The following is a 17,204-nucleotide window of genomic DNA, read 5'->3' as shown; positions in this document are numbered from 1 at the left end:
TCGTGATGTTTTAAGCCAGAATAAATACGAGTTTAGTTGCTAGAAAATTAAATTCAATAAAGTAACCTTCAGTAAAGTAACTCAATTATGTTTTAATAGATAAGGTAGTCACTTTTTAAATTTATTTTTTATAACTATACATCAAATGCAAATAAAACCAAAGACTACTTCACAGAGTAGTACAGAGAGTGATTTCATAAGGTCCTGAACCACAATGTTCTATATAATAAAAATGAGGCAACATTGAGAGATTGTAATAAATCACAAACTGCAATGTTGGCTGCTCCAGCTGTGTTTTCATATTCGATTAGTCTTATTCCAGAACAAGAGAAAGAGCTCATATCTTATTCCTAAACAAGAGAAAGAGCTTTTATCGATTCCATCTCCCCGAACAAGTAATTCATTACCCAGAAGAGTTCGATGTACAAGCAGAATAAGTGACAATAGAAAAACAGAAAAATAATGAGAACATTTTTTCTTAACCGTACAAGAAGTTTAGCAAGATGTGGTTTTTAGACTCTTTCCTTTGTGCTGAATAATCCTCTGGATCATGCTTAGGAGTTTGGCCCTTCATTGCTAACAGTCAATGATGTCCTTGGCAGCCTGATGAACAGCTTAACATGATTCTCCTTACTAACTGGAAGATTCTCTGCTTCTCCTCACAAAAAGCTTATTTATATCTTCAGTTACCACGTTGCTCCTGTCAACGACAAACAAAAGAAGACTATGAGAAACATGGTACTTTGATAACCTACCTTTATCTTTAACTAACCAACCCATTAGAACTGAATACATTGCACTTGCCCAAGGTGTATTTTAGCGATTTAGCATCTTGATTTCCTTCATATGAACTTTATGTATATAAAAGAACTCAACAAATAATACACTAACAGAAAAGGTTGTGTCTTACGTGATATATAATGTCTTTCCAGGAAAAATGAAAGCTAAAAACATTCAAACTAACCTTCCACTCAACTGTGGTGGAATCAGTGTGCCACCCGTTGTGTTAACACTTCTCAGATGTGCCAGTTGACCTCTTGGATATTTATTGCGGGGATTTTGCAGAGCAGAACCATTTGATTCTCTCTTCCGTGATGCATTCTCTACCATAGCAGCAGTGACTCTAGAGGAGTGGTCAGTACCCATTGTCTGCTGAGATGGGACAGTCGGTGAAGCAAGAAGAAATGCAGCATCCGGAAGTTCATCCAATGGAAGTGTGGGCAAAGGTGATGCAGCATTCAAATGTTGACGTGATGAACCTTGAGAAGTCCTGGAATGGGGAAGACAGAAACAAAAGACATGATGTATATGTATCAGTGATATACAATTTGCTAGCTAAGCCACAACACTAAAAAATAAGTTATGGAAAAAGAAGATTTAATCCAGTGACATAGTGCGATAAAATTGAATCTTGATGTGATGAAGCTAGATCTTGGAAGAGAAAACTAATAGAATTGAGTGTTTCAACTCAAAGGCTTAGAATCTTCTGATAATTTACTCATGAAAGAGGAAAAGGGCAGATAGTATACATGGAAAAGCATGTATAGTGAATTATTTGAGATTTTGAGTCCAAAAACACCTAATAGATTACCAAGTGGATTGAGAGACCGACCATTTAAAGTTGTGCACATTGATGACCTAAATATTACTCTCAGTTAGGAACACTGAAAATATTATTTCAAAATACTTTATTTGACACCACAATTTTCCTTCTAGGTAAAGCGGCATCCAGTCATGCAGATCCAACCTGAAGGTTCCCAAAGATAAACCTCAAGAAATCCTCAAGTATCATAAAAGTTAACAGCTCTCTATTCCTCTCACAAACTGTAGCTAATACGTAGTTCCAGGATGAAATTGAATCTCGTCAAATTCTGAGGATGATTTGGTAAAGTAGTTAAAAATGCACTCATTTTTATTTGGCAACCAAATTATTTGAGAATTCAACATCTAAAGGTCTGAAGAGCCAAACACTTTCCTATCACTCATATCAACTTCTCAAATAAAGATTTATTTATTTTTCATAACTTCAACCATAACAACAACAGCAAATCCTCTACTCCCAACTTCTTAGAGGATTTCCCCACTATGTAATTCTCCTTCTCTATAGCTGTCTCCATAATATCAATCATTTCAAATCTAGATTAGTAAAATATAAAATAAAATAAAAAACTAAGATAACCCTATTCAACCATTCTCGCAATCTGTAAATTAAACAAGGGCGAATCCCCATTACCCCTAGTTGCCAAAGAAAGCATTTTGATCTATTCATCTTAACATCGTTACCCTAACGAACTTTTCCACACACACACACACAGTTTCTTATTCAAATTCCCACCTACCGAGGGCACCTACACAAGAATAGGTTTTAAATCTCACGAGAAAAGTGAATCGAGGCCCTAGAAAAAGACCAATCGGAAAACTGCGAGCTAGGGTTAGAGAGTGGAAGACGGGTATAGAAAGGAGGAGGTGATAGATAACTCACTGGGACTGGGGTGGTGGAGGTGGGAGAGGAGTCGGCGAAGAACCGGAGTCGTCCGCCGGCTTCGCTTCAGCTTCGTCGACGACTTCCTCCTCTTCCTCTTCCGACGAAGAGTCGTAAGCGACGAGCGACATCGTTGCGCGCTTTCCTTAGTTCTCGATGGTTTGTTCTAACTCATATCGTTATGAGCTATAACTCTACTTAAGTATTATTATTATTACTACCATTATTATTGTTAAAACCAAGTATAAAATTAATATATAGTTGTTAGTAAACATTAGAGATAATAATGTTGTGTGAATAGAGATAAAAATAATGATATTAATATTCTTGTGACAAATTGTGGCCTTGTTTATTTTCTTCGTTGATGAATACTTAGCTTATCCCACAGTAATCTATTTAGTTATTTATTCGGTTTGAATCTTAATCATTGGCCCTCCTTTCCTCTCAAATCATTGGGAGAGGATCTAAATGCAAGCTGATAATATTTCTCCTATACAATACAACACCAACATCAAGTATCTCCAAGATTTTTCTTGTGCCTGGCTCACATATTGTTCGACAATGAGTTATGCATCCAAGTTTATACTTCATATTTCCTCTACTTTACTAAGCAGCAAAGATTAAGCCTCATCAAGTTCAGAAAAAGACAGACAACCTTGTTGACTTATCAGATATAGAAGGAATATGCTCATTTATAATTGCTAATACAAATGTTTATAGGAAGGCCCAATTCACTTGGAAGCTTACTACATCACCAAAGTTGAATACTCCAAGTGCATAAGTTGGGTGAATGTATTAGCTACTTCCAATATAAGGTACAATATTGCTCTCTCAGAGAAATATTAATGATAGGACAAAGAATAAGCTTGCATCAGATAAAACTATTCAGACAACCAACTTCCTCGCAGATCACTGACTGTTTGTATCAGTTTGTCTTATTCTGCAAGACAATAAGAATAGCCGTAAGAGATAACAGTAAAAGAGAGAATCTCATACATAAAATCTTAAAGAGAAATTCAGCATAATAAAGGCAGATGAAGATACTTTCACAGACCTTACTTTTATCCTCCCAAGGAGGCTAATCCAAACAAACTATTTTTCTGTCATGACCTTCTTCAAATTATCGGAAGATAAATCAATTTGCTAACCACTTTAGTTTTAGCGTCAGTCATAATTAGTAGATTTCTTCTAACTTTATTTGCCAGTATATATTATGCCAGATTTAGTCATTTAACAATAGCTGTCTGAATCAGCATTAGTCTCTACACTCCTAAGTCGTGACTAATAAATGATTTGGATGACCAAAGTATTCATATCAATTTCTAATGTTCCATGTTATGTCTGACCTAGTTTATTCTGGGATAAGTTTAGGACGTCTTATTGCAAATATTCCTGACAAACAAAAGAAAAGCTAAGAGAGATCCATCAATATCCAATCGAACATGAATATCCTGGTGTTTGCGATTGCAAAAAAATGTTAAGCAGGAATGATCAGTTGTAAGGTCCGAAAGGTCAGGCAAATGGGATCTTACATCAAATGTACAATGATCTTAATTATAATAACTCTAAACCCTTACACAATGAAAGGTTTGCAAGCCTATGAGCCAATCTCACATCCCTAAACTGCTGTTAGTTAGACAATCAACGATTCAAGACAGTAATAATAGCAAAACAATGACAAGCATACAGGAAAAGTAGAAAACAGAAAATACCTTTTCTGCAATCTGCCACCTTGGAATCCACCTCATTTAGTGCACGAATAAGGTGACTAATTCGATATTGAAGTTTTAGGTTCTCTGCTGTGAGTTTTTGGATCTCCTTTGAAGCCTACAAGTAAATGGCAGAGAATTGCTTTTAGCCTTTATCAAAGAGAAAAGGATAAAGCTCTAGAATGAGGCCAACCTTCTCCTTTTCAGACATAAGCTCCTCTTGTGCAATTTCTAGCTTTGACTGAAACTCTTCTATGATGGATGACATTTCATTGCTATCACTGTTCAAATTACCTGAGAGATTGTGCAATAAGCTTATTTGTACAAGTAGTATATATTATAGAAGCTTGTACGGGTAGTATATATTATAGAAGCTTGAAAGAGTTAGCAACCTACCTTTCTTCACAAGCAAAGCTTCCAACTTTTCTAGGCGATCCTGCAGTCATAACAGAAAAGGAATGTTGAGGGAGGCCCAGAACACAAAATAATTAACTTGCCTTAATCATATTGAAAATTTCATGTAGGTATTTCATGACTAATAGAAAACTTATTTGCTTCCAAGGTTGTTACTGGCTATACCACCTCCAAAAAAAATTTATTGTACAACATGTGTGCCTTAATTCAAGAAAATGATAACTTCATGCTCACACATATAAGCACAGAGAGAGTATATCCTTTTAGTTGGCATTATTGTTTCGACGAGTATTTATTAAAAATTATAATGACCTTAGCTGCAACTAAGCCAAACTTACCTCATGAACTAGGGCTCATCAATTGATGATAAGTCCTACCCCATTGACAGCCAAACAATAATCTACTCCTATTAGATTGCTTCTTTCTAAGTCCAAGCATAATTAAGAAATTTTCTCCTGCCACATGGACAGCAAGTAGTTTTCAATTAATTAAGGCTTCAAAGAAATGATAAATTCAATCTAATAATGGTTGACAAGCAAATGAATTACTCCAAAAAGAGTATCCTTTTTTTTTAATAACCTGACATTTTAGTTCTGAGATGCATTTCTAAGATTTTGATACTCGCATCAAATCTGTTACTCTAAATATTATTCAATCACCTCCAACCAACATAGCAATCCACAAGAACCCAGTTTACTCCTATCCTATATTGTCATAAAATGAAATTGCAGTACTGGATTTATATATATAACTATTAATCAATCAACTTAAACCCTTGTAAGTCATATAAAGCGCCTTCTTTATCAAATCAAGCATCAACTAGCGAAAATAATTAGGAATAAGAAAAGCACAGAGAAATAGTTTGAATCGCATGAGGAAGAGCGACCTCAGCTTCGGAAGCCCGTTGATGGAAGGGTTTGAGGGTCTCTTCCAGGTTCTTCGTTCCATCCACTTCCGCCATATCGCAAGCCTCTCGTTTGCTCTCTCTCTCTCTCTCCGCAAAGCCGAGGGAAAAGGTCAGAAGACGGCGATTGGTTTATAGAGCCAAGGCCTCTCTCTCTTTTTTTTTCTCCCATGGTACTCAAGTAACGTGCGATGCACGTGACATTTTCGCGTCTAAAATGGTTGTGGGCTTGATAAACCATGTGAGCAAATTAGGCCCAGATATGGCCCAACACTGAGCCTTTGCAATTACTTAAAATCTTCTCTTCTTCAGCTTAACACTATCTGTTATAAGAAGGATATTTTTTTTAGGGTTAAATGTATTTTACTTCCTATACTTATGCTCAAAATCGTTTTATCTCGTGTACTTTAAAAGTTTCAAATAAATTTCTATACTTATAACTAAAGTGAAACCGTTAGTTTTTTTATTAAACTTAACTGAATGACGTCAAAATAACTAAATCGTATTTGTTAGAGAAGACATGCACACTTTAATATAATGCAACATAATTATCAAAATAGACATGATACTCGATTAGATTTTGAAAAAAAAAAACTAACAGTCTCAATTTAGTTATAAATATAGAGACTAATTTGAGACTTTTTAAAGTATAGAAGAGTAAAGTGATTTAGGACATAAGTATATGGTGTAAAATATATTTAACTTTTTTTTATCGTTTAAGAGCTCGAATGCTAGATATGAGCTTGACTTTCATTAAACTTTAACTAATTTATTAAGTCGCCTAGTCTATGCTCTAAGCTGTGTATGTCGCCAAACTATTACTCTAAACTATGCATTGTCAAAATACTATTTTAAGTTGTCGCACAGCCCAGCTTCTCCTCTACAGCAACTATATCGCCGAGTCATCAACCAAATTGAGTTGTTGAGCTAAGTCACTAAACCACTAAATAATTTTTTCTATAATAATTATTTTGAGTTTGAAGTCGATTCTATGATGTCCTTAGTCGCAAGGAAAAGTACTTACGAATGTAGGTGAAAATTTTTAACCTTTAAAAATAACTTTATGTGTAATTTATATACAAATTAGGTACATGCTTAAGTTTATGCATGTTTAAGTATTTGGTTTAGGACAAAGTAATGATTACCTTGGAATAGAGAATGATATTGTTTATTTTAGATGTCAATTATTATATTGCACCTATGAGATGTATGTTCTAATATATTTAATATAACTAAACAAATATAATTACTTTATATAATTTAATTAATAAAATATTATATTATCAATAAAAAACTATTATATGATGATGTAAAACTATATTGAGAAAAATTATGTTTATCAGGTAGACTTTATGTAATAATAATAATTAAACAATTATATTTATAATTTTATGCTTAAAAGGTTATTTCACAAACAAATGAAACTTTAGAGGGTATAAATGCAAAAGGAAAAAAAAAAACCCTATAATATATAGATTAGATGAATTTAAGTAGATTCTTTGAGTAAAGTATTATGCCATTAGATTAATTTTTTATTGGCCATAGAAGTAATTAATTAGACAAAATCCGTTAACGGAGTCTGCTGCTTGATCTGCCCTCTTCCCCCGGTTCGTCCACGTGCCTCCGAGTCCCGTGCACACGTTTCGTAGTTTTATTGGCAGTCGAAGTTAACCGGAGATAAATTCTATCTGTTACTAAATTCATTTTAATAGCCGTTCGATCGTCACGCCGACTCCGATTGATGGTTGGATCGGGATATCTCCAAATATACTTCCGTTTTCCAGGAGGATTCGTGGGAACTATATATAAGAGAGGGAGATCGAGAGGGTAGGGTTTCATCTGATTGTTTTTTATTGGCTTTCCCAGGTGGAGCGGCTGCATCTCGGATCGCTCTTCGGTTTCTCTTCAGATTTCCAAGGTTAGATCTCTAGATTTCTTTCGAAGTGTAGTTTGGGGGTCAGTTTTGATTTCTGGGTAGGTGTTTGATCTCGTTTTCCCGTGCTATTTGCATATATAGATCTGTTTTGTTTATCGTTCTTAATATTTAGATCTGTTTCAATCTAATTTGCTCAGTAGAATTTGATTATAATAGTTTTAATTCGTTCTTCCCTAGTTGTAGCCACTTCTTATTTCTACTAAGTAATAATTGTTATCCTGGACACTTTTTATATTGGCGTAACACTGTATATTAGCCAATTTCTTACAAAATGACACGCGAGTGAGCTCTTACCTTGTTCATGGGAGATTAAGATCATCCTTGAGGACCATATTGGCTATTATTCATTTTCTCTAAGCTATTGTTAGCCTATATCTTATTTAGTTTGATCTTATCATGTAAGTATCATCAGCATCATAATCTATAAGTAGAATATATCACCACTTTATTAACTCTGTATCAGCTTATATTGTGCGTCTCTGATTTATCTGTCACACGATTGATGGTTATTGATTTATCTACTTAGCAGCGAGTTTCTTTTTTTCATCTGAGTTGTATGACCTTTCGTTAGACTTTCTTTTTGGGCCTTTATTTTGTAATGGCAGTTCAGAGTTATAATTTGCATGTGGATTCTATAACCATGAATACTGAGAATTTATGTTGCTTCTTGCATTTTATGATTTCTAGGTCATTGGTTACTGCAAGAATTTTGGTTTGGTCTCATGTATGTCTAATCATTTGTTCGGACTCTTCCAAAGTACCAAGACATTCGCTATGGTTTTTGTGTTGGTGCAGTTAATGATTATCGTCTGGTTATCTGGTTTTGATGCCACACTTCAGTTAATTTTGTCTTTTATTCTTTTCTGTTTCTTTTACCTGTCTCATCAGCAAATATCAGTGCCACAATATTTATTAAAATCTTCCCTGCTAGATGGGAATCAATCTAAGGTCATGTTTGCTAGATTGTCACTAGTCGTTAAGCATTCATCTGATTTACTAGAAGTTCCATTATGGACATTAGCCACTTATTTAGAGCTTGTCATGTATGTCAGGAGTGATGAAAATAAATTAAGACATTTTATCAGTAAATTAGGCTTGCATCCTTATTTGTCAGTATCTGTGCTTCTATATTATTGCTGTCGTTTTTGGCTACCCGATTGTGATACATTTGTGTTTCTTGGGGCACTGCAAAATATATTAGGCCTTTTACCAATACTACATTTCTCCTCTATTTAGCTGCTTCTGTTTTGAAAACTTGCTGAATTTTCCTGCTTTAGGTACTAAAATCTACTCAAAATGGCTGATGGCCATGAAACTGATAAGAACATTGAGATATGGAAGGTAAAGAAGCTAATCAAGGCACTAGAAGCTGCAAGAGGTAATGGAACAAGCATGATATCTCTGATTATGCCACCTCGTGATCAAGTTTCTCGAGTTACTAAGATGCTGGGTGATGAATATGGAACTGCCTCAAACATTAAGAGCAGAGTCAATCGCCAATCAGTATTGGCTGCTATTACTTCTGCTCAGCAAAGGCTGAAGCTTTACAACAAAGTTCCTCCCAATGGACTAGTACTTTACACGGGAACCATTGTTACTGAAGATGGCAAGGAAAAAAAGGTCACTTTTGATTTTGAGCCATTCAAGCCCATCAATGCATCATTGTATCTCTGTGACAACAAGTTTCACACTGAGGCACTTAATGAGCTTCTGGAATCTGATGACAAATTTGGTTTCATTGTTATGGATGGGAATGGGACACTATTTGGCACTTTAAGTGGCAATACTAGAGAGGTTCTTCACAAATTCACTGTTGATCTTCCAAAGAAGCACGGAAGAGGAGGGCAATCAGCGTTACGATTTGCTCGGCTTCGGATGGAGAAACGCCATAACTATGTGCGGAAGACGGCTGAACTTGCTACTCAGTTTTTCATCAATCCTGCCACAAGTCAACCAAATGTTTCTGGGCTGATTTTAGCTGGTTCTGCTGATTTTAAGACGGAGCTGAGCCAGTCTGACATGTTTGATTCCCGTTTACAGGTGAAAATTCTCAACGTTGTTGATGTTTCATATGGAGGTGAGAATGGTTTCAACCAGGCCATTGAATTGTCATCTGAGATCCTAGCAAATGTTAAGTTCATACAAGAGAAGCGGTTGATTGGAAAGTATTTTGAGGAAATCAGTCAAGACACTGGAAAGTATGTTTTTGGTGTTGATGACACCTTAAAAACTCTTGAAATGGGTGCTGTTGAAACATTAATTGTGTGGGAGAATTTGGATATCAACAGGTATGTGTTTAAAAATGCAAGCAGTGGGGAAACTATCATAAAACACTTAACTAAGGATCAGGAAGCAGATCAGAGCAACTTCAGGGATTCTGCCACATCAGCAGAGCTTGAAGTACAAGATAAGACTTCATTGTTGGAGTGGTTTGCAAATGAGTATAAGAGCTTTGGTTGCACCCTTGAGTTCGTCACAAACAAATCTCAAGAGGGCTCTCAGTTTTGCAGGGGCTTTGGTGGAATTGGTGGTATCCTTCGCTACCAGCTTGATGTTAGGGCCTTCGATGAGCTGTCAGATGAAGAATTTTATGAAGATTCTGAATAGCAATCAACCAATTATTCAATTAATCCGGTCCAGGGGGAGCCTGTGCTGGCCCCGCCTGCATCCGGACTAGCTCCCAAGATGCTGCAAACACCCTCAGGGAACATTTAAGGGTGAGTACTTTCCTGTTTCCGTGCTCTACTGTTTAGTAATATTTGCTTTCTTCTAAGGGTGTTCTTATGTTTTCTTCTCAGGAGCAGAAGAGCTGAACAAGTTGAGGTGGGATCGTCTTATTGCCTGGCATGATGATAATATATAATAATAATACGTGATGATATCTTTGTAGCTTCCGACACTGGGATGTTGGTAGTTGCTAGTACTTACTGTTTTATATATTTACTAGAAACTTGGTTTATAGTAGTCTTGCTTTCTATTTCTATACAGTTAATAGTTTATGGTGCACCTGTGTGTGCCTGTCAGTGTGACCTGTGTTTGGGAATCAGCAGATTCCTCCTACAATAAATGTCTGTTACTGTTGAAAATATATATAGGCTTGTGATCTCCTTCGTTGAAAATATATATTTGTTTCTGATCTCCATTATTGGCTCAGTAACAATGGTGTGCTTTGAGTTGGGATTAGTGTTATGAACCCAAAGCTTTGATGAGCTTGAAGGCAGTGGACATGATCAAGTGCAAGAAATGCTAGCATCCTCTTTGAACATTGATGTGATTTCGTGCCCTGTCTATATATCTCCTGCATGATGTAGAAAATAAGCGTCAGTGCCAGTAATAAAACAAACATGCAAACACATCATATATCATGAGAGAGAGAGAGAGAGAGAGAGAGATGTTGGGATTGCCATTTAGAAAGATATACTGCTATGAATGAGTCTAATGACCTTATATAGAGGTCTTGAGATAAGATCTCATCTTTCAGTAGAACGTACACGGTGATTATGCAAGTGAAAATAAAACATTGATCTTGCTCGAAACAAAATAGAGTAGACCATAAATAATACGAGGTTGATTTACATAAAACTTAACCTTAGTTTTCTAGTCTTTTTAAAATAGAAAGTCAAAATAGCGCATAATTTTTGGTGTTCGGCATCAATGGAATAATTCTTGGTGTGAAAGTTAGGTTGTGGTGCATGTTAAAGTCTAATTAGTTGGGGTCCATGGCTTCATATTTTATCTAATAATACATCATTAGTACCGTAAAGTATGACACTATTTTTATATCTCTGAGTTGTTAGGTTTAATACTTTTGTTTTGATGTGTTGTCTGTTGTAGACTAATTCAAAACTTTTCTTATTATCTCTCATTGTACTATGCTTCGTAAGTTGTTAACTCTTAGATATTATTAATGAACTATGGACTAAAAAAAATGGAGGTCTTTTAGGAGTAAAATAATCCTCAAATATCTGTTAGCTTTACTTAGGTCAGAGATGGAAGGTTATCGTCGCCAAGCATTCTATAGCATCGTTTAGTAGCAGTTATTGCTATACACATTCATCAACGCGAGTATAAACTATAAAGCAAACATTGAGAAAAGCTCTATGAAAGATGTACTTGATACGAATTACAACAAGTAATGGCCTCCTTATGTAGATATCTAGTGTTCGGAAACAACCAACCATGCCATACGTTTGAACGGGTCCTTAGCTATAGCATATGTTTCATTGTATGCATCAATACTTTTTTCTAGTCTCATTGTTGTAATCGTTATATGTCATTGTCTAATCCGAACAATTACGTTGGCATTAATCAAAAGCCATATTGGCACATGTTGCTTGTTTGAAAAGGATGATATATATATATAGAGAGAGAGAGAGAGAGAATCAGAGGAGAATTTTCGTATTGTAGATAGGATATTAGAGTACTGGTCAAGAAGGCATGAATAGAACTTATAATATAATACTGAAAAGACCTACTGATTAATATCTTTGGTTATCCACAGAGGAAAAGAAAAATTAAGATATTAATCAGAATTTCCATTTTTTTTTTAAATTTAAGAAATGTTGAGGTTTTTTATTTATTGAAAAGAGCTGAAATCCAACTGTTGTTTATATCGAGTCAAGTCACTCTCTTGGCTATCACAAACAATAATATCAAAAGCTCCTTAGGCCAAGGGTCCAACCGAGTTCCATCTTTAGCCTCCCACCAGCTTTCTGCTAGCCTTTTGCCAGCCAGCTCACAACGTGTTGCACTGTTTGGCCAGGTCAATGGATTATGAACCTCAGTAGGTCATTATAAATGTTTCTATAAACTTATATATATATAGGATTAAATATCATAAGTATGTACTCAAATCGGTTGATGCATGTTATAACGAGTAATTAACTAATTATGACCACCTTGCGGAGGCTGCATGGTTTTATTCTCTGACAAGCTAACAGTAGTTCTCTCCTTTCGAATGTGTGGGCCTCAGGGATCATGGTGGAAGTAACTCTAATTTACACTGTCTAATGGGGTTTTATTCATGTGTGGCTCGAGTTAGACTCAACCATCATGATCATAATTTTGAATAGTCATATTAGTCTATTGTCTCAGTCATTAATAATATTAAAAATCTAACCGACAATAATAAGCAATGTAAAGGTAATTATAAATATTGTCAAGCCAATCTAGATGCTGATTACAAAAAGGGAAAAAAAAAATTTCTTTATAATCTATTCAAATTTTAGTCTTGGTCTTCAATTTTGGTAGAGACTTTTGTAACCCACAAGTTATTTAATACAATTTTACTTTCTGTTTAAAAAAATTATGACCTCCTTACGTATATAGAGAGATCTGGCCCTCTAGAACATGGTGATAGGTAAGTATGCCTTGTGTCCATTGTTTCATTTACCAACCCACACACACACACGCGCACATATATATATATATATATATATATGGAGAAATTAATTAGCTCTATGAAATCGGTGCGTACTCAGATTAATTAATTGAAAAAGTAATTGATTCCTTAGAAAAGATCTTTCCGTCCATATTATATTGTTAACATCCATTGGCGTTAGGAAATAGAATTATCTTGTTAATTATTTTTGTGGATTTTGTAACTTACTCTTTATTTTTTTTCTATAATTTTTAATATCGACCAAGTTATTAAACTATCCTTACCATTTCCTCTCATATTCTACATTTTCCACCATTTCTCTACGTACCTCTTCTACTATTACCATCATAACATGAGTAATTTAAGTATTTATAAATTACTATATATATTATAATATTATATTATACTTTAGTTAATAATATTAAATAAAAATTATAGAGAAAAATAAAATATTAAATTTACAAATTCTTAAAAATAAAATATATATTATAAAATAGATAAACTATAGGAAGGATGTGATTTGTAATATAATTAAGTACATCTTACACTTTTCTAGTCGATCTAGTTGTTGGAATTATTATATGGGAATTCCTTCTTAAACGAGGTCTATCTCAGGCTCTCAGCTGGTCGTTTACGTCCATAAAAGAAATTTTAATTTTGTCATCCGAGTAATTTTGTATCTGCATGATATTTATTGGAAACATAGGTATGAATTAAAATAAACATGCTATGTAGGCTGTAGAAAAATAATTTTATATTTGTTAGGTCCAGAAAGTTTAATTCATATGATATGATCAATTAAGTCCGAAAAATTAATTATATTTTACTTATGTTCGTATCTTTCTCACAAAAATACTGATTGATATAATTTTATATGCTTACTTAATTCTCTACGGTTTCATCTCTAAAAAATCTGAGACTTAAAATTTATTTAAATATTATGACTTAAAAATATAAAAAAAAAATCTCCAACTAATGTCGGTGATCAAACTATATATATATATATATTTTTTTAAGTTATAATATTAAAATTAATTTTAAGTTTATCGAAATAATTAGATTTAAAGATATTTATTAAAATATCATCAAATTTTTTGCTCTATAATTTAGATTATAGTGAAACTGTTAATTTTTTATTCAAAAAACTAAGGGAGAAACACTCGTATCAGACAAGTGCATATGAACCAAGATTTTTATTGAGGCACACCAGCTGGTGACATTTATTTACGAAGCTTTATAGTGTAGCTGTTTAACTTAGTTATATCATATCATGGCGTAGCCTGTTGAAGACTTATTCCATCTGCAATCCTTCTCTAATTCTCAACGAAAGTTGATCTGGTAGACAGGCTGCTCGTTGGGATAAAACAGCCCAAAGTTATTCTCTATTCCCGGCGGCGTTTTCTGGTTCTCATTAAACATAGCAAATATGTAGGTTTGTATTGCCTTTCCGGACCTCCTGGGTGTCCCCTGACCCACATGATTGATCAAATTTTGATTGTAAGTTTGCGCGTTGCCGACCGTCGCCGCCGTGCCACCGGCCGATGGCCACCCAGATTCCGACACGACGACCTCGACGTTGGCGCCGCCGGCCCGCTCCAACGCCGCGTAGATGGCGTCGAGAATTGCGTCGAAGAGATTCTGATAGCCAAACCGACCATCTTGGATAACGATGCCAGGTGAGGTGAACAAGGCGTATCCGAGGCTAATATCTTTGGGATTTCCAACGTAGGAGAAGTAGGGATACACGTTTGCTAGTAGCGGTGCACCGTGGCTGGCCAGGAATTGCACTATCGGTCCCATGTACGCCTTCGCCTCGGACGAGAAATCACCGTTCGAGGGGGGATACGATGATCCAAGAACGCTTTGGGCGACTGCCGTTGAAACCTTGATCTTGTCTTGTAGCCCCGCCGACGAGAGCGCAGCGTAGACGTTCTTCATGGCGGGGAGTATGAAATGCGCGTACTCGGTGACGACCTCGTTGCCGACGGCGATGTACCGGAAGGAAACGTCGGGGTAGGCTATGACGTTCTTCTTCAACCACGCAGCGGCGCCGGATGCGGACCCGAGATTCCCAAGTTGATCGTTGGGGACGCCGACGATGAGTTGGATGCCGGTGCCCCGTAGGGCGTTGAGAGCATCGGCGTTTGGATCGTAAATCCTCATTGCTTTAACGCCCTTAGATTTGTAGAGATTTATAACTTCGCTGGGTCGAGGAAGGTTGTCACCAAGCATTCCATAGCAGACACCAACTGATCAAATGTGAAAACAAACATGTCAATAAACAGATATAAACATTAATTTGCAGTAGAATTTATATATATATATATATATATATAGAGAGAGAGAGAGAGAGAGAGAGAGAGAGAGAGAGAGAGAGAGAGAGAGAGAGAGAGAGAGAGATGGACCTTTTGAGATTGCCATTGAGAAAAGCTCTACGGAAGATGAACTTGATGCGAATTATAACTAGTAATGACCTCCTTATGTAGATATCTAGTGATTGGAAACAATCAACCATCATGTCACGTTTGAACGGGTCCCTAGTTTTTTTCTAGTCTCATTAGTGTAATTTCTTTTAAGACGACTATATATCCGAACGATTAGGTTGGCTTTAATGAAAAGCCAAATTAACACATGTTGCTTGTTTAAAAAGGAAGCTATATATATATATATATAATCAAAGGAGAATTTTCTTACTGTTGATCGGAAATGAGACTGGTCAAGAAGGGCATAGCTTGCAGATGGAAACTTAATTAGTGTGTGTGTGTATATATATAAGAACTATATTGGAAAGAACAACTGATATGTAATATATGTTTGGTTATTCACAGAGGAAAAAAATAATGAAAATTATCGGTCAAGATTTCCATTTTTTATTTAAGAAATGTTTGAGCTTAACAAAGGATCGTGTCATGGGCTTTACGTACCTTTTTATCTTTCTGATAGATTATAAATAAGGCTCGTGAGCTTTGGCTTGTTAAGAGCTCGACTCGAGCTCTAAATGAGCCGAGCTCAGTTGAATTTAAGTCAACTAAGCTCGAATATACTTGAAATATAATATGTGAGATAATATATTGATTGATAGATGTTTCGTCCCATATATAAAATTAGGTAATATAGATATGTCATTATAAATATTAATTCCACTAAATATGAATTATAAAATAAATAAGTTACAGGATGTGATTCATAAAATTCACTAATAAATATTATAATAAGTACGTATTCAAATTGATTGATGCATTTTAGTCGTTTACGTCCATAAAAAAAAATCATTTTGCATCCTATATTATATGTTTATTTGTCATTAGTGTAATTGTGTACGCGCATGATTTAGTGAAAAGATAGGTATGAATTAAAAAAAAAACATGCTATGTAGGGTGTGAAATGAAAAATCGCAGCAGATATTTTATAGTAGCACTATATAGATAGAAGAATTAGCATATATTTATTAGTTAAATAGTTAAATGGCACGAGTATTTAGTTTTGAAAAAATAAATTGGATGAATTGGGTTAGGTACGGTGTGATTCGGGCTAAGGCACAGTGTTAGTTAATTAATTCCCTAACCCAATATCTAGGTAGATAAATTAAGAATGTCTTTAGACATGCATGCATAAAGAATACAAGTTTTTTTTTAACGACATTGCTTCAGGTAACGTTAAATTGAACAAATGATTTTATAACAGCACGGTCCAAAAATTGTTGTCTGATTAATTACTTTGTCACAAATTAATCTTGACAAACTAATTAACAAACAGCTTTACGACAACATGAATGCAAGTAAAGTCCATATATATATATATATATATATATATATATATATATATATATAAACAACTCTATTAATCATTCTATCAGACTCCGTCACTCCAACAAGGAGAGTTCTGCCCGCCGTACCATTTAAAAGGATCGATAATTGAGGTCGTGGAACCAAAGACTCCTCCTCCTCCATCGCAAGTAGGCGGATTAGTGCTATCGACATTGTTGAGCTGATCCCCAGTTTCCGAGACCGTCGGATTCCAACTACTTCCGCCGGTGGTATTATTGGCGGGGCCGACGTCGCCCGACTTGGCGTGCTCGAGTGAATTCTCGTCTAAATCCTCCAACAAAGTGGCATTCAGAAAGGCCTCAAACTCCGCTGCCTCGAAGTCGTAGCCGTCATCGACGAATTCATGGTCCGCAGAGGATTCGAGCGGCAATGCTGCCTCCGTGGATGGTGCCGGAGGCAATGCCGGCGTCGTCATGCCACACTCCGTGCTGCACTCGATGTCGGCGGCGGCGTAAATGTCTCTAGTAGAAGTCGTCGGCACGGGCACTGGCTCCATAATTGATATCGGCGTCGATATTTGGTATTCAGTGCTGCACTTCTCCGAAGTGATCA

General features: G+C 35.6%; 4 protein-coding genes across 4 annotated transcripts; 1 reads left to right on the top strand and 3 right to left on the bottom strand.

Moving 5' to 3' along the window:
* Window positions 1-368: 368 nt before the first annotated feature.
* Window positions 369-2,666, bottom strand: LOC140782532 (uncharacterized). Its single transcript, XM_073129147.1, has 3 exons — window positions 2,483-2,666; window positions 965-1,270; window positions 369-700 (listed from the first exon to the last, which is right to left on the bottom strand). The coding sequence occupies exons 1-3, from the start codon at window positions 2,611-2,613 to the stop codon at window positions 634-636; spliced, it is 504 nt and encodes a 167-aa protein (XP_072985248.1). The 5' UTR covers window positions 2,614-2,666; the 3' UTR covers window positions 369-633.
* A 472-nt stretch (window positions 2,667-3,138) lies between these two features.
* On the bottom strand, window positions 3,139-5,663 carry LOC140782533 (uncharacterized). The gene is made up of 5 exons (XM_073129149.1): window positions 5,492-5,663; window positions 4,588-4,627; window positions 4,385-4,485; window positions 4,195-4,309; window positions 3,139-3,422 (listed from the first exon to the last, which is right to left on the bottom strand). The coding sequence occupies exons 1-5, from the start codon at window positions 5,564-5,566 to the stop codon at window positions 3,418-3,420; spliced, it is 336 nt and encodes a 111-aa protein (XP_072985250.1). The 5' UTR covers window positions 5,567-5,663; the 3' UTR covers window positions 3,139-3,417.
* Window positions 5,664-7,245: 1,582 nt separating this feature from the next.
* On the top strand, window positions 7,246-10,564 carry LOC140782236 (eukaryotic peptide chain release factor subunit 1-3-like). Its single transcript, XM_073128706.1, has 3 exons — window positions 7,246-7,427; window positions 8,723-10,162; window positions 10,244-10,564. The coding sequence occupies exon 2, from the start codon at window positions 8,742-8,744 to the stop codon at window positions 10,050-10,052; it is 1,311 nt and encodes a 436-aa protein (XP_072984807.1). The 5' UTR covers window positions 7,246-7,427; window positions 8,723-8,741; the 3' UTR covers window positions 10,053-10,162; window positions 10,244-10,564.
* A 3,439-nt stretch (window positions 10,565-14,003) lies between these two features.
* Window positions 14,004-15,273, bottom strand: LOC140781175 (glucan endo-1,3-beta-glucosidase-like). Its single transcript, XM_073127017.1, has 2 exons — window positions 15,231-15,273; window positions 14,004-15,074 (listed from the first exon to the last, which is right to left on the bottom strand). The coding sequence occupies exons 1-2, from the start codon at window positions 15,244-15,246 to the stop codon at window positions 14,146-14,148; spliced, it is 945 nt and encodes a 314-aa protein (XP_072983118.1). The 5' UTR covers window positions 15,247-15,273; the 3' UTR covers window positions 14,004-14,145.
* Window positions 15,274-17,204: the final 1,931 nt, after the last annotated feature.

This window comes from Typha latifolia, chromosome 2, assembly GCF_019914945.1.
Source record: "Typha latifolia isolate L0001 chromosome 2, TyphaL0001v2, whole genome shotgun sequence".
Classification (NCBI taxonomy): domain Eukaryota; kingdom Viridiplantae; phylum Streptophyta; class Magnoliopsida; order Poales; family Typhaceae; genus Typha; species Typha latifolia.
This window is presented reverse-complemented; position numbering and strand designations above follow the sequence as displayed.